The 18,285-nt window shown below is 43.4% G+C and overlaps 1 protein-coding gene across 1 annotated transcript in view; it reads left to right on the plus strand.

Moving 5' to 3' along the window:
• The window catches only part of odad2 (outer dynein arm docking complex subunit 2), a gene marked incomplete at both ends in the record, with an annotated part of 91,235 nt that overhangs the window by 56,154 nt on the left and 16,796 nt on the right, over positions 1–18,285 (plus strand). Inside the window, 3 exon segments of the mRNA XM_079181169.1 lie at positions 12,919–12,981; positions 12,984–13,198; positions 15,545–15,704. Of these exon segments, the coding sequence (XP_079037295.1) occupies positions 12,919–12,981; positions 12,984–13,198; positions 15,545–15,704 (438 nt within the window).

Raw genomic sequence — 18,285 nt, forward strand, 5'->3', positions numbered from 1 at the left:
AAGCCCTCTTCTCGCTCTCTGACTGCGATGATGAAAATAAACGCTTCTTCTTCACGTTTGATCTCACGCCAAATACCCCATACGTTGTTCAGCGTGAAACACTCGGCGTCCTCTGCAGTAACATTCCTTAAGTAATACACAGGAGACCGCAATATCTAAACAAGATCCACATCTGCTTAGGGTTGCTCAACATCCTTTTATACAGTCTGGACACTTCTGCGCTTGCAAAAGAGACATTTAGACAAACAAAGTAACTTGCTGTTGGTTATTCAGCACTAGCGTGGAATACGGGGAGTCAATCAGGAATACAATAGTGTGTCTCCACCACAGATATTATGAATTTAAGCAGGATTTTCCATATTACTCAGAATTTTTTATTGTAATTTCAGATTTTGTAGGAGTATTTATTAGAAATATAAAAATATATTCTACAGACAAGCTCATTATTTTTGTCAGTAAGAGCTCAAATGTTTTGCTCGTTGGAAACATCTCTGCAGCAAAGTACATAGTGAGCAACAATAAAAGATCTAATGAAGGGTATTTGGGAAAATGCACCAAATTGCCCTGCTCTTTCCTAAAAGTACTTATTTTTAGTTGTTTTTTTTGCTGAATATCTTTTTTTCTAGGCTATTTCTTTTTCTGCATTGTACATTTTTAGACACTACGGTAATGGTGTGCGTGTGCACCTCATTGCAGCTGATCCGGTCTCGTCTGATTCTTTGGTCTTCTGTTCTTGTTTATTACAAACAGGCCATGTCAGGCTTGACAGCCTTTTGCGCAGCAGGTTTTGGTAAAAGACCGTTGGCCTCCACCACTGTTGCCCCCTCGCATGTCTGTCAGCCTCTCTGTCTCTCTGATCCCACTGTCCTGGTCCCAGTTAGCTTAGATGCTCAGCACTCAACCACAGAGGCTGCCACAAAATCTCATGGGACTTTCATCATTAATATCAGCCACGTGCTAAAATAGAAAATTAGCAAAACATTGAAAATATGTGGTTGAAAATCTTCATCACTCTTTGAAGTTTAAACACTACCAGCTGTTAGCGGGGGTCAGTGGAAGAGCGCGGAAAGGAGGATGGTAGATGAGGGAGCTTATTACTCTGAAGAAGCAACTTCCTTCAAAAAAAATGAAACTAGGAGCTGAAGGAAGCCACTGACTCCAAACCACTCAGAGCAAATAAACTCACAATGATTAATGGCTCTTTAATTCCATGCAGCAAGCTTTATAGCCTCTGCGACATGCTCAGTGTCAAATTTGATACTGTTTGAAGGAAAAGCTTTTACTCACTTCAACAAACAAGGAGGAAAACATTGTTTTTTTTCTTGAGTGGCTGCTTAAAGTTTTCCTTTTTCATGCTGTGTTTATTCCTAATTTGAGCTCCTTTTCTCTTTTACCGCTAATTTCCTAGTAGTTCAACATTTCGGGGAATAGATTATCTGATCTCCTTCCAAAAGTGAGATGAGGAGATTGATATTCATTTCATCTATGCATTAAGTGCAGAGCTGGAGTGGATGTTGCTAGGCTAGCTTAGCATTAAGACTAAAAGCAGGCAGCGGGAAACAAAGTCAAAATATCCGCCTAGCAACACCTCTAAAGCTACCAAAAACACACTGGTTTTAGAGTCACGTATTGGAACTATTTCTTGACAAATAAACAGTTTTTAGAGAAGACCAAGAATTCATTTCAGAACGTAACTTGAGGCCCATACTGAACACCCATCTTACTCTTGGTAGTAAAGTATTATAATAAATATAAACTATTTAACAAACCATGCAAGTTCAACCTGTTGTCACTCCCAATGCGTCAAATACCGCAGCTTGTTCAGTGCTCCTCAGCAACGACGCACAGAGGCACTCTTTATCGTCTGTATGCGACTCACCGGGCTTGCAACTAACTCCAATGTAAACACAACCCCGTCCTTATTACCTGCTCAAAGCAACTGATGTATTATAAAGTGTGAGATAGTCCACACAGAGAGACTGGAGGGGTGATGGATGGGTCAAACACACACACTCAAAAGACTTTTGTCAAGGAGACCGCTAGTTTGTCTCCCGTGAGAAACTAAGAAAACGTTGACATTTTGTGATGTCAGTCGTTAAGTCACGTGAGTTGTTGGTCATGTGAGTTGTTAGGTTTGTTAGTCGTGTGACTCGCATGAGTCGCTAGCTCGCAAGTCATTTGAGTCAGTTAGTCAGTGAAGTTAATGTCATGCAGTGGTCAAGGACGTCAAGGAAGTGGTTTTGTTGCCTAAACCTAAACTTCCTGTGAAGACGTGACATTACTTTGAAAAGACACAATGCGTGAAACGAGCGTATATTAACATGCTTTCGCTGACACGTCCATAGTTGATGCTAGAGGAGTACTGAGATCCCTCTACTGGACTCCATTGGTACAGCGGTAGGATCCCGATGAATACACAGGGGCATGTAGACGTACCACAGCTCACCCTTTTAACCAGTACTGAGTTGTTCCAGCGAGCCCAGACCCTTAAAAGAGCCTGATATGTCTAAGAGCTAGAACGGTATGAATGGACAAGGTGCTGCCCACGACGCCGCTGTATGTTCTTGACACTCACCCCACCAAACAAGGCTGCCAACAATGTGTGCAGAGTGTGCGTGGACAACTGTGGGAGGGTCTGTTCCCACCTGCTTGTAAGCTTGGGAGATGCACTCACAAAGCCATCCCGCCAGGTGTTTCTTGGATGGGGCTTCACTGGTCACACCATCCCTGAAGCACATGAACAGATGTTCATTTCCCCTGATGGGGGTTGTGCGTTCAACATAAAATGCAAATGCACAAATTGGGCAAAACAGATGTTACTTTGCCTCCCTTTGCCCTACATATTGCGGAAGACAAAAAAACGTCCAGCTGTATAACCCTCGTCCTGACAAAACTCCTTGAGAGGAATATGCTTTGAGGGTAGCCCCGCTGCAGTCGTGAAGCAGCAAGCAACTGGGGTGGATCAACAGTGTGGCTAGTTCACATACTCTCTTAGCTGAGGTCAGTGCAAGCAGCAAAGGTGTCTTGAATGACAATGCCTTCAGAGAAGAGTGCTCCAGAGGCATCAAAATGACCCTTCACCAAAGCCTCGAGCACCAATGGCCGTTCCCACTTCAGGGAGAAGGCATGCATCAACGGGCGCTGTCCCCTGACCCCTTCAAAGAACCGCTTTACGAGATTCGACCAAAGACCTGTCTGTCGCCAAAACCCTTCCAAAACCCTTCCTGGCAAGAAGACATGGCTCTCTATCCATCAAACACATTTGAACCATCTGCATAGGACAGGGGTTCTAGCCTCCTTTCTTCGCACCAGTGATGAAACCCTGACCACTTGCCCTGTAACAGTGGTGGATCTTGCTCTTGCTACCTGGATTGTTTGCACCGGTACAGACAGTCCTCTTCAGCCTGTCCCTCTCAGGAGCCCGGCCTCAAGAGGACGGCCCAGATTGGGCAGTGTTGTGCCAAGAAGGGCCACAGCAGGCAGTTGATGTTGTGTCGGTTGGCAAACAGACCCGCTTTCGCTTTCCCAGCCCGGGAAAAAGTTGCAGTTGCAGACCGTCTGTCTGTGGTTTGACAGAGTGGACCCAGCCTGCATGCGCCCAGCATAACCCCCAGATACTGTTCCCCTTGTACAACCAGTAGTAGGCTATCCCCTGGGGCAAGACGCAAGAATATCCTGTGTTTCGAAACCACCTCTGGCTGAACCAGTTTCAGTAACCACTTGATGGCTAACATATGGAACGTCTTGCGGGCAATGCACCTGTTTAGGATGCGGAGATCCGTCCCGGGACACAACGGGCACTGACGATGTTCTTGAAGCAGCAGAGGTAGGCAGTCAGTGGTGCAGTCTGTGGCACAAAGACAAAAAGGATAGTCTGGCAGCAGTGCGTGCTGCATTATATACTGTTGGTACTATTTGGGTTGGCCCGCCCTGATTGGCTCGCTATGCTTATGTACATTTTCAGTAAATCAATTCGTACTTGTGATTAAAGGAGAGTATTACCCAAAGAGTACAGTAGAGGGTGCAGCCTGTGTGAGTTAGAACCAGATTTTGCAAACGTAATGTAAACAAGAACCTTTTGTGAAGAACTCTGCACATTTGCATTCTATCATGTCTCCAAAAACTAGCTGAGGCTTGATTTGCAATATTTACAACTCTTGTTGTAAAGAAACAGTGCTTGAATACCCTCTGAACCTGATGTTAAACCTTGTAGAGCACAGGGGAGACGCTGAAAGGAAGTCGCAAGTTTGTTTCAGAAACCTGGCCACAGTTGAGTGTATTAGCCGAGCCACAAACCCTCTAAGGAACAGAGACTGCCACTTTTTTTTGGCTGGCAGTTTGACACAGGGACATTATTCACGAGAAATTAGAGGTTATGCCTCCACGCCTCGGCACAGGCAGCAATTACGTCCGGTTCTGGCCTTTCTGGTCACCATTCAAGATCTGACGCTTTTCATCGCTTCACGGAAGGGATGGAAATAGTGAAGGGACATCCCTGATGTTGTTGCTCCTGTTTTGAGGGAAAGTGTGGGCCCTGGCATCTGCCACACCCCTGTATCTCAGCTGGTATGTCTCACCATTGACCTGACCTTCACCCTGTCCACAGAGGTTTCCAATAGGCCAGGCTGATGGATGCAACCACATTCAAGGACTTTATTACACATTACACAAGATTTATGTGTGTAAATGTCCTTTCTACAGTCGTGAAAATTGTCTGTCCACATTTTGGGTGGACAGAGTATATATATATAGCGCTTATTTTTTACAGTCAGGCCGTCCTTCAGAGAGTGAGCTGTGTGTTGTGATACTAGCTCAATTGTTTTAAAATGGAACAGCTCTTTTGAAGTTGTGTTTTTTTTAAAGATCCCACATCTCCTCAGGCGTCCTGCAGCAATATTTCATAAAAGAAACTAATGAACAGTAAAAGTTCTTTCCAAATATTAGAAGTGGCTTTCCATCCCCTTCAGTGTCTAAGGACCGTTTTTAATATGAAATCAAACTGCTGCACAGCGGCGGCAGCACAGGGTTAGTTTGCGATGTTGCCATTAAAAACATGTACGTACACAACGGCCTCTCAGAGCTCCATCCAAACACAGAGCAGTGTGCTCTGGTAGCGGATGAAGGGGTAAAAACAGTTTCTGTTCTCAATCTGTAAATTAGCTTTAATGTCATTACAGCATGCTCACACCACCGGGTCTGTTCCAGTTAGCCTCGCTTGTCGTTTGCTGCATCTCTGCATCCATTTCCTTCTAGCAGTTTGCTCACATTATCCCCTAATTTTGCACTCCTCAGGAGGTTAAAGTGATGTCCTGAGATCCCCCGTGAATTTCTCAGTGGTTTTTCAACACTTTTTTTTTTTTAAAAGGGCTTTCACTGCACTAATCAATTCTGACATTCCCTTCCATTAAGTGTAAATAACAAGCTGTTATGACAATAAATAAACAGAGAAATGTGCAGGCAAATAGCACAGGGTCTGGGTTGGATTTCAAGGCTGCTTGAGTCCAAAAAGGTCTCAAAATATGAATAAAGGCTTTTGATCCTTACAGGCATTAGGCTCGTAATAAACTTACTTTTCTGAATTCCATTCTGATTTTATGTTTTCAATGTTTTACACACGCAATAATTGTATTTTGTACATGCCAACAACAATCCCTTTTGTGCTCATTTGTGTGTTTGCTTTTGCTACGCGTAAGCACATTAGACACAAAACAGTACTGAGACAGGAGTCGTTCAAAATGTGCAAAATTCAGCTGGCATGCTGTATGACAGTTAACAAGCTCAGATCATTTGTTTTCCTCCTTGCAGTAACTCTTTATTTAATGAAATGGTGTACAATCCTGGAAACAAAAAGCTTGGAGTGTCACTGTGAGTCACCAGAACTAGCCAGGCAGGCTAGCGTTTTAGCGGTTAGCTCACCAGCTAAGTAGTTTGCCAGCTAGCTCTACGAGTAGTTACTATGTCACCAAGCTTTTAGAACCACGTATTTTGCAAAGGCGCCAGGATAAACTTTGCTGTGCCTCTTTCTGCTTTGACACGGCCAGAAGCACTGTGGGCCTTGATTTGCAGAAACATCTAAAAGCAACTTTTTTTTCTTATTAAAACTCCGCCATTTTCCAGCCATTAATGCGAGAGGCTGAGCAGATTGGAGGAGGCTCCGTGCGGGACTTCTGTTCGATTAGTCATCCTGGCTCATCCTGAACTGTTACGGCACTCAACATCTAAGCTTTTCTAATGAAACAGTCTTTACTCACCGGATCTGATGTCCGTTCGTTGTAGTCAGTGTGAGGTGGAGGAGGGGGTTTAGGATATGCCTGTCAACCACATTAACAGATCATAGCTTGTTGTTCTGTACCTGACCTTGAAATTGAGGAAATTGTGAAATCTTAGACACCACTGCTGATTTGATGAAACTTGGAAGGTATGACTCTAGCCTTAATAGAATCACACTGATTGCCCTCAAAACGTAACTGCATCTTTTTTTGCATTTATTTTTTGTATGCTGATTTACTGTCTTTCTCACTCTGCAACCTTCTTTGTCATGTCACATGTGATGATGTTCATAGTACTTCTCAGCTTTGTGTTCACAGAAGGTTTTGTATGACCTGAAGCCTTTCTGGACAGTTCCTTCTTGCAGTTACATCAAACTGGAAAGGAGAGCACACTGATAGCCAACCGGCAGTTATATTCATCTGCAGACAAAGGATATTGTCTAGTAAAGATGCTAAAAAATGCCAAGTTCCTCACACAGCAGACAGTGATGAGTTGGCACACGCTCCCGGCTGCACAGCTGTGAACCATAAGCCCGGCCAGGTTTCCCTTGCTGGATCATGAACCAACCTGAGAGCTCCGTATGGCACCCCACCAAAAATTATATTATTCTAGAGTTTTCATCACAGTCTTTTCATCAAGCTATCACAACTCTGGACCGGAGGGGAAGACATGCAACTGGGGGGAATAGCACCAAATCAACAAATCATCAGCAAGGCATTATAGAACATCCTATTTTAATCTGCAGCTGATTGCCTGCTTTGAGGCATGAGCGCAAAGTACAAAACTGTGGTACACGCTGCCGACTTGAGTTTCTTCACAAAATTAAGAGTAATATTTGTAAAAGTGGTCGATTGGGCAAATGTTCAAAATGCATTTTTCTGCTTTAGTGTGGAGTTGTACCCTCTTTTTTTGTGGCGTTCTCTTCCTTAACTCCAATGTTTCCAAAGTCCTGCTAACTCTGACATTAATAAATGTCCTCTCCCACCGCTCGATGCATAAATAACACCCCGTTCCAGTCTAGCTCACTGCTGTCTTGCTTTGCCCAAGCACTCCCAAATACTTCAGAGCTTTGCAACTGTCTGCTCACAAAAACTAAAATACCTGGACACTCAACAACCAAAGATAGCACGACCAGAATTATAGAGGCGATGACACTCGGAATAACTGAAACGTTTCACTGAAGTTTTCACACTGGCATTGTAAATGACAAAGAGTCAAATATGCCTCTTTGTTATTCTAACATGAGTGAGGAGTTCTGGCAAGGCTTAGGCGCACAAAAAGCACGCTTTGTCTGACTTAATTCAACTTGGATCGCCAGTGCAAGAATATCAGAGGGTCCAGTTCACAATGAAGGCATGTTCTCTGACAGATGTATCCATTACCTTCATGTACACTGGACACTGAACTGGCACCTCCTCCCTCTGAAGTAGTGTGTGCCTACCTAGTAGCCATTCGTGTATTCTTGGAAAGCCATATTTAGGGAGACAACAGAGGATAGGAGGGTTAGAAGAGTATTGGGTGTTCCAAGTTGCAATTATTCCCCACTGTAATTTCAAGGAGCAATTCCTGTGACTTCTAATGGCGCTTGGTTTCGACTCTTGATTACTTTCAGTAGACATGGACAGACAGCACACGTTTCAACTGGCTGATTAGTGTCCTAAATGTTTAAACGCCCCCTGAAAACAGTAATTGGGTCATTTTAAACAACCTGCACATTTTCTCCTCAGTCACATTTTCCACCAAAGCTGGCAAACTATTGAACAAATATGTCTGTGGCTTTACAAGTAGTCCGCGCACTACGGTACGTAATTCCAACTTGGTTTACATGGCGAAATTAAGTCCAAGTCTGGAGTGAAAACATCATCTTAAATGAGGGGCAGATTATGGGTGCAGAGACTGGGGTTTTAGAAAATAATTTAGATTGTAATAGCGTAAGGTGATGACATTGAGCTAATGCTAAATTCACGTAATGGCCACCTTTCATAGCCAGATCCTTTAATACACATTGAATGATGAAGTACCCCGGGGCAAAAATAGGGTGTTGCCTGCTGGATCCATGATGTATAATGAATGTCTGCTTTTCAATTTTACATTCACTGTCCTCAAAAAAGTCTTGCATTTAAAGGCTGCTGATCTTATGCTGCCTCCTTACTACAATATCTTATTCATTCAAAAGCAGAGACATTTGATTTGCTCCGTTAGTGGTGTGTTTTCTGTAAAAAGGATCAGAGTTAAATTGGATGTTTAAGGAGAAACCAAATATTATGAGTGCAAGGAAATAAAACTTTAACTACAACCGCCCCAGGCCAGACCAGACCCTCATACAAATTAACTCCAGGAGATGTGATATAAAACAATACAAGACTAGGCTACAAAAAAACATATACAGAGATTAGATGCAAGAACAGAGCAACGTGTTCTCAAAAATACACTGACGTAGTGCATTTAAATGAAATCGTCTTGGATGGAGGAGGTAGGGTGACGTTAAACGATGGTGCAAATACGTCTCTTGAATAGACTGTGTCCTGTTAGAAACCGAGCTAACAAGCTTGCTGGTTAGCAAGCTAGCTAGCTCAGTGAGCTTGTTTCTCTCCCTTTAGTAACTCTTTGTGGAATTAAATGATTGAAACGGCCCAGCAAGGAGACAATAGAAAGTAGCTTGGAAAGCAGTTGTGAGTGACTCGTGGTGGAAAGTTCCAGGCTTACTGACGTGTTAGCTGTTAGCTTGCCAGCTACAGTAGTTTATCAGCAGGTCTTTAGAACCACATATTTAACAAAGACGCCTGGATGAACGCCGCTGTGAGCAGCCTTTAAGTCCTCTTGCATGGGACACACACTAAAAACACTGGGTTCTTCACTTTCCCTGCAGCCGTTCAATAAGATCTTTCATTACACTCTCCTTTTGCCTGGTAAACAGCGCATATTTCTTACTCCACACCGTGGAGTCTTCCCAAGCCCAGGCTGAGATAACCCTGATGACATCACTAATACATCATCAAGGTTACTTTCTCAGAATTTGCCAATCTCCTCCAAAGCCACAGACGCCATCAAATTACAGTTTTCACTGTTTTGTGTAAAATGTGTGGGGTGGCCCTTGAACCATGAATAAGACCGTAAATGATTGATTTTTGTATTGATAGGCTCTAATGGCGGTCTCATTTTGTGTATTTAAATGCGTGACATATCCCAGAGTTCCTTGTGTAACAGTTATAGGAGAGAGTCTATTTTTCAACCATTACAAGTGTGAATTATTTTTAAGCTCCTGTATCGCTTGAGTACAAAAATTGCCAATATCTGCACACTGTCTCAGCTGTCTGCAACTCCAGACTTAAAATATTGGTGTTTGGTGCCAGTCTTCGAAAACCATTATTGGTCAAACCCAGTGACCAGCAGAGCGACAAAGATCAGAGGACAAAGAAAGCAGATGCCGGTGAAATTCGTGTAACTCCAGCTTGAGATGAAACAGGGCGGCGCACGGGGAACGCCTGCAGAGCTCCTGCCACCGACCCCTGTGAAGCAGCACATCATGATTAATGATGTCGTGCTTCCTACCTGTTGGATCGTTTTGTACGCCCACAATGGTCAACAGGCAGGAGTCTCAAATGTAGATATAGTGAGCCAAAGCAGAGGCTGTGGAGAAGGTGGAATAACACGAAAGAGAAGCCAGTGATAAGTCCATATGTTCCCATCCCTGGAGACGGCCGTTCTCACCCACAGGTTTAGACAACAGTGACAAGGTCACGGGAGGTAACAGAGGTTCACTTCAGGCCAGACGGAAAACATACATATTGTGTATAACCTGAGCAAATAAACCCTCCCCGACCTAAATTAAAGTGATTGCATGACTGGGTCATTCATAGCATGTTTGCACAAGCCGTTAGTAAAAGTGAACTTCCCCCGTTAAATGAAAATAAGCACAAATAAACAATAATTACACAGATCCCTAACCCTTCATATGGCTCTTGCTGCTTAGTCACGTCCTTCGAATCACTACCTTGGATAAACCCCAAGGGAACACACAGCTGAGGACCTCAGACGCTGTGACTCATGAGCCCATAATGTGACAGCTTTTATAATGGAAGTCAATGAGAGGGTGGAGTAACCAGCAGTGGCATGGCTATATACAGTAAGAATCTTCTTTTTTTCCTCTTGATTCTAAATGTTACTAAAAACAGCTTGGATTGTGTTCGGTTTGAATCTGATGGAATAATTATTGTTGCAGCAGAAAGCACTGATGTTGACTTCAGCTTCAGGCAGCTCGAAGGAGAAGATGATCTGCAAAAAAGAAGATGGGCAGCTGTATTCAGGTATGGGATACAAAGAAAGTTACTTCTAAGGTGTAAAAACGAATGCAGTAAGAGTAAATCTAAAACATTTGACATGGCACCATTTAGGTGGTGTGATGTTGCAGTGAAGGGAAGATGGTACATTCTTTACAAGCATCCAAAAACAGGTGTAGAGTATCCTGCAGCAGATGGTTGGTAATAGGTTTAACTATATCCATGCCAGGAGCTGTAAAAAAAGAGACTTTCTTTCCTCTGTAGGGAAAGTCACAAATTCTGCAAATGTGCGAAGAAGATTTTAATTGACTTCGATGGCGTTTGACTTATTTGTCAAATTTCTTAGACAAAAGATTGAATAGTTGGACTGGATTACCAAGTGACCGAGCGGCCCTAAAAGCCAAGTTCACTGCACATCAATAGGTTTTCGTATTTAATTTTTTTTGCAAATTCTGCACCATAAAGCACTACATCAGCTACGGCGGGTTCTGCAGGATTACAAAGTAACGCAAATTAAGTCAACCAGATGCACTGGACTTAACTGGAACTTTGGGTGACAATTTCACAAATGAACATGTATCTTTAATGGCTTGTAACTGATCTATGAAACACAAGTTCATGTTTTATGAACTGTTAATAAAGCCGTTAGTTAGCCTACTAATTAACTAAAAGGTTCCTCATTAGATTTAGTGGTTCCAAGACAGGAAACAGAAAAGATAATCCCTGGAGCCAGCATTAGCTCTGTGAGGAGGAGAAGTGTTCTCCCATGTCAGTTGAAATACATTTGTTTCAAGAAAAGTAACATTATCTCACTCCACCGTGGAGTCGGTGATTTCGACAGCCCACTTTTTTTCCTTTTTTTTTTTGCAGCGTGATGCCTCCCTCCCTCCCTTTCCCTCCGCTGGCCCCCGGCCCCGGAACCGGCGTAGACCATCAACAGTATGTTCGCAGGCTCGGGCCGCGTGCTAGGAAACATGAGCAGGGTGAGATATTCAGAGTCCCGGGCGGCGCGTCGCGGGCCGCTGGATAAAGCGGAGGAGGAGACGGCGGTCCGTGTGGTTTGAGCTCAGGATCTCAGGACGGGAGCATGTGAGCAGGGAATGGGAGACTGGAAACGGGATTATTGTTCTACACGGCAGAGAGACGCAGGAGGGGCCCGGGACAGGTAACTGACCGAGATACACTGACACACTGATGGAGGTTTTTTTTTTTTAGGAATGGACCGATAGGCTTAGCTTTCAAATGGTACTCAGGTTATTACGGTTTAGAATGAGGGATGTAGAAAAGGATAAAACAGTTTATCCAACTTTGAATGGACAGTGTTGAGTTTAAACTGCTCTTTATTCTGATATAAGTCTCCACGAGTTTAAATTAAGCCTTAATATAATATACAATATTAATTCTGTACCCACTGCCGGCATGATGTTTTTGTGTATTTCATCACTACATGGTTCTCTGGGCTACGTATTTGGCAACGGGGTGCTGATGGCATCGCATCACGGCGCGTCTCTTTCCCCGTGACAAATTCAATATTCTACCCCCCCCCCCCCCCAGAGCATTTCCAAATTGAAAGTGAAGAGAAAAACTAAATGTCACACTTGTGGAGCTTGCGGGGTTTGTTTGTTTGGCATTGAATAAAGGAGAGCACCAACCAAAATAAACCATCCGGGGTTTTTGTAGAGACTTGCTACCGCAGCGCGGAAGAGACAGGGCAGAGACAGGGCAGAAATATTCAAGATGCTTGAACTGGAATTCTGAAACGCATAAAAATATTTTTTACAACCTAAACCACTGAGCCTGTAGCCTAGATTTACGGCAGGAAATTATAGGTTGACCCTCGTTGTTAGTTGAAAGTCAAGTGAAACTGTATGAAACAGAATTGAGTAAAATTCTGTCACATCTTGTATGAAAAATCAAGTTTGAAGCTGAGCAAGAGAATAGTTAGTATTGTGATGAGGGTTTTATTGTCATTGCGCTCGATTAAAATGAAATGTATTCACCAATAACAGTTATAATGGACCTGCTGTCTGCACTGACAGTCATTTGACATTTTATCCGTTTGTTTGCTGCTTTACAAAATCCGATAACTAACGGATGCTTGGTCTTCGCGTAAATCCCTTGATATGAATTGGAATTGCAGATGCGAATGTTTACAAAGAGCGACCTTTATAATGACGCATCACAACAGCGCAGTTACGCACGGTCCACCTCAGCTCAAGACAGTCTGCAGGCTGGTTCATTCAGTGCATTTGCAGGCGGCACACAGTGAAGGGAAACAGAATCACACACACCAGAGTGAAGGTGTATAATGATGTTTTATATGTATGATTTATTTATTTTAAGACTGTTTTTGTAAACATTTCCACAGGAGAGACACGGGGACGCTGTGACAAATCAGAGGAGACACTTTTTTTTTTTTTTTTTTAAATCTTTTTTCAACCTTTTCTAATCGGGAGGAATATCCGGCCAAAGATGAACACCATCGTGTTTAACAAACTGAGCAGCCAGGTCCTGTTTGAGGAGAAGGCGAAAGAGGTGGAGATGAGCAGCAGAAATTATCTAGAAGTCATCGACGGGCAACATCCAGACCTCCTCTCCAGCAACCAGACCATCAGAGACAACCAGGCCATCAGACACAGGCGGAGCGGGTATGTGGAGCGTTCTGTTGCGTTTAACGCATGTGTGGCTTTTATTAACACGTGGATTAACTGGAGTCCCGGGTTTACCGATGAGGAATACCTCTGTTTCACGGTTTCTTCACTCAGCAGGAGTTAGCACACCGAGAGAGTGGATGACAATGAGAGCTTTTGTTATCAGAGCTCTGGGGTTATCTAGCCAACGTGTGCGCAAAATGAAGACAGGATAAGAAATGTGAAGCTCAGACTTGTAGGGTGAATTTACTATAGAATTACATTGGAGATGTGCATGAGCCTCTTTGAGTTATAATACATAATTATTAGTTATATTTTGTATTGATAAAATAGTTTCTGCAGATGTGCGTGAATTGCGCATTTATGCATGCAAATCTGAAATTTAGGCGTGGATAAAATACCCACAAGGAAGGTCTTTTATGGGTCTAAACTTGGACTACTTATGCTTCACATCTCAAGGCTCAAACGCAAATTTAGTTTTCCAGTCTGACTGTTTTTGCACGTGGCTTTAATGCAACAGGATCTGATGGATCTATGGAATTAATATTCACCGTTTCTAAATCTGGTCCTCATTTAGGTGTTGATGTTCACAGCTAATCTTAACATTAATAAGTAGGTCAGCCGTGTTCGGTAGCGTGTCTTATAGAAGTCTCCATCTGTTTCCAATGAATAAATTCGCCCTTTAACTCTCTGTGTGGCCTAGTCAATCACATAAGGACTGAGTGTGTTTTTTAAATATATATATTTTACTTTTGTTTCCTCTTTATGTGGCTGAGAGCAGGTGTAAGAAAACACAGTCATTCTATTATTTGTTATGCATTATTTGCATGTTTATTGGATACCAGAGAGAGAGAGAGAGAGAGATATCATAGCTGTGACCTTCAGAAGCCTCCTCAAGGAGTGACATTCAACAACAAAGAATATTATGAGTCGGTGGACTTAGTTGTCGCCTCAAGGGAAGCATCAGCGCTAATGAAGAACATTAAACGATTAAAGCGAGGTGCGTGCGTGTGTTTAAACCAAAGTTCAGGACACGATGTAAAATGTCCTTTCGGATGTTCATACCGATCTAGATTACAAGCAAAATATTTGTAGAACATGAACCTCAGGCAGACTTGAGGTTAGACTGAAATATGCTACATCTGCAGTCAGTGGAGCTTTTTGGTGAGATAAAGGGAGAAGCGGTGCGCGGCACCATACTGACATCTACAGGTTCATAAAACCTGGAGCTAAGGTGAGACCCAATCCTTCCCAGAATCGGGGGAAAAACATCAGCCTGGTGCAGACGTATACTTGAATGTTCCTCAATAAGACATTTATAGTGAGTTCATGATATTTTGTGTGGTTTTTGTCTCGTATAATATCACTGCAGTACTTCTGCAATAGCTGTGAGTGGCACTGAGTTTCTCATTTTGGGATTTTGGAATATATATATTTCTAATCTCCCCTTTTCCTGCTGTAATGTTTTTTTTTAATTGCATCCCCTGGACATGTGTCATAGCACTTTTCTGTAAAGGAAAACCAGAAGTATATAGTTTTTTTTTATCAGTCCCTTGTGTGATGGCTTTGCTCTGACTGTGACCCGGCTACATTGTTCTTGATCCGCTTCTCCCGGGTGTGAAATGTTAATCTGGCAAAAATGTGCGCCTGAGCAAAGTGTTTTTTGTTTGTTCCATTGCAACGCGCCGGTGGTTTGTGGGACACGCAATGAAAATTAAACAGCGAGTTGCCGTGTTTCTCTCCCGCTATGTCTCTCTTTCTCTCTCTCTCTTTTATTCCAACGTCTCTTAGCTTAATTGCAGTGTTATGGGTGAGACAATTGCAAGCTCTATTGAGTGTTCACTTTATGTGTCATGACTAACCATTCAGACAACATGCTGGTTCACTCAGGGCTGCACTTGCAGCTGCACAACATAGTCTGGTTCACTATAATAAACAACATAATCCTGTTTCTCTTCCATGGCTTTAAAACCAGATCTTACTTTAATTTGTGAAGATGAGAAATTGAAATTGAGACGGTTTACCAACATTTTATCCTGATATAATGAATAACATGATGTTACTGATGAATGCAGGATGGGTACATTTCAAACAACTGAAAAGAAAGACTAAATCCTGCATTTATCGGTAGATTATACATTTTTATTTGTAATTTTAAAAAATGAATAAATGTGCTGGACGGAAAAGAACAAACAGTCCAGGTTTAGATGAAAAAAAAGACCCCAAAAATGTGTCCCATAATTCATATCCACACGGAATATCTAGGTTTAATGTATACATTTATATAACAGCTTTACTTCCTTGTGGAACCTGGCTGACATTATTCTACCCGTTCCTCCACAGGGGTCGTCCCAGCGGTGGTAAAGTGCGACACAAGCGTCAGGCCCTGCAGGACATGGCGCGGCCGCTCAAGCAGTGGCTCTACAAGCACAGAGACAACCCGTACCCCACCAAGACCGAGAAAATCCTGCTGGCCCTCGGCTCGCAAATGACCCTGGTCCAGGTCAGTCTGCTTTCTGGTCTTTATCACTTCAGGTGACAAGGAAAGAGAAAAAAGTGAGGTGTTTCTCAGGGTCCCCTATGATCAGTGAGGGGAAAAGTGAAATTTGATTTCTGTGGTTGAGTTTCTGTGTAAAAAAGTGGATTTTGACTTACATTCGCAATTAGGAGGCTGTGAGTAGAACGTGTTTTTACATCTTGAGCTGTTTATGTTTGAGCTCTCGAGCAGTGGCGGTCAATGTTATTTCTACTCACTTTCAAATTGGCAATTCCGTTCGTCCTTTTTTTGTTTCACTCAAATGTGACAAAATGACTGTAAATCAAATTTGGCGCTGCGTACAGTAAGTCAGCGGTTCTCAACCTCTTTGGCTTATGAGCCCTCTACTTCGCTGCTCGCAAGAAGTGATTTTATTTTCTTATGTTGTGAATTTTAGAGGCAGGAACAGGTAAAGCTATTCAGAATTTCATGAGAAGATTTAGAAAAACAAACTTATTTTTCTTTTTACTCCTTTACTTTGTCTCTAAATCCTCATATTTATCCTCAGGCCTCCTGTTGACCTCCGACCCGCAGGTTGGGAAACACTAGTGTAGGTGCAGTTATACTGTAGTTATAAATACAGGTTATTTATATGCTATTGCACCCTCTACTGATAATACAAGAGTACAGTGGGCAACGTGACTTCAGTGACTAACAAAACTGACCACTGAGAGGAGAACCCAGCGGTGGATATGAGTGTGTTTTGTGTCTGGGGCTCCCAGCTGTGTATGTACAGTATCATCTGGCTGACAAGGTCACTGATACGGCCCTCAGAAACTCTGCGGCGGCTCTTTCGGGCCGCCGGCCACGATGCTTAATCTGGTTCTCATTTTGGGAGCCTGATGGAGCTGTTTGTTTTGGTGAGGGCGAGCAGAGTGCAGAGGAATGCTTTGTATTGAACACCGGGATGCTGTGCTGCGAACGCACACACACACACACACACACACACACACACACACACACACACACACACACACACACACACACGTTTAAGCTGACACCCAAATACCAGCAGCAGTGTCAAAGGTCAGTGGATGAGGGTGATGACAGACAGGTAAATAATTCTCACCACATTTTCCAGCACGAGGGAGGTTCTTCTTCTTCTGGGGGAACATTTGGGAGCTTCTTTTGCTTTTTACGTTATATTTATTCTTCCTTTGATTTTCTGTCGATTCACTTTGTTTTGTCGACTTATTGCAAAGTTGCTTGACGGATAATCGACTGCCAAAAGTTGTCCTAATCGAATGATATGTAAGTTATTTATCCTGGATTATGTTTTAACATTCTGTTTCTCAAATATGAGAATTGCTAATATGCAAATGTGAATGACATAACAAATGGAATATCTTTTGGTTTCGGACAAAACAAGCCATTTAAAGACATCACCTTGAGTTCTGCAAACATGTGCTGGGTGTTTTTCCACTATTTTCTGACATTTTATAGTCTCTTAATGGATTTTTCCAAAATAATTGTTAGTTTCAGGCCAATGTGGCGTTCTTTTCTTTGCCATGCGGAGCCTAAGAACTACCCAGTTGTTCCACTGTTTTGTCCAAACAAACCACCGCCGCCAGTAATATAGAAACGCATCACTTCCTGCGCATTTTTCCCTGGAAACACCCACCTGGCACCAGGTGTTCGAAGCGACTAAATCTGTCATGTTTGAGCAAAACAGCCCATTTTTTCCCCCCATCTTAACGTCGTAAATTGTCTCTTGTGCTAATGCGCCATCTCTCCATCACCGTCAAAATCCCTCGGCGCGGCGGCAGGCCGTCTCCCTCTATGGTACACACAGTACAGATGCGGACACGGGTGAAAGAGCTGGTTTGGCTGCCACGTCCTCCCCCTTTTTTAAATCTCTCTGGGTGTCATCTGAGCAGGCGTGCCATCCTTTCTCTTCTCCTCTCACCCCGTTGAAAGCCATCCTTCCTCCAGTTCCTCATTAGCGAGGCCGTCTCCCCCCCCCCCCCCCCCCCCCCCCCCCCCCTGCCTTGCCTTGCCTCGTCTCACCTCGCCCTCCCCCTCCGGCCGAGCCACATGTACTAGATGCCGCCTTCCCCCTGGAGTGCCACGGCGCTGGGCTCGAGACAAAAGGGATGTGGGATGGTCTTAGTTAACGAGAAACACGATACTGGAAGAGGGGATCAGAAAAATAAGTACTCTAGCATAAGGCCCCTGTCTCAGCCCCTTCATAAGCTGCTTGAAGTCTATTGAGCATGAAAAGTTATTCTAGTATAACATCTAATAGTCTCCCTTCCCAGTGAAAGGAAGAGCGCCGGCTCGAGTGTCTCTTTTATTGCATCTTGAAGACAGTGTTGGAAAAAAACCCTATTAATGGAGGGAGGTTGTGCAAGTCCAGAATAAGCACGGGGGTGGGGGGGGGGGGAGACGTACATGTCGGTCGGAACATTAGTTAATGAAACGTTGCGTTCGCTGGCCGCTTGGCGCTCGCGGGGTGTTAAATGTTTCTACATGGCGTTGATACAGAGAAGATGCATGCTGGGTTGTCTCTCCGGAGCGTCTGGGATGTTTCTTAAAGCTGCTCCAGAGA

This window comes from Pholis gunnellus, assembly GCF_910591455.1.
Source record: "Pholis gunnellus genome assembly, chromosome: 20".
NCBI classification, from domain to species: domain Eukaryota; kingdom Metazoa; phylum Chordata; class Actinopteri; order Perciformes; family Pholidae; genus Pholis; species Pholis gunnellus.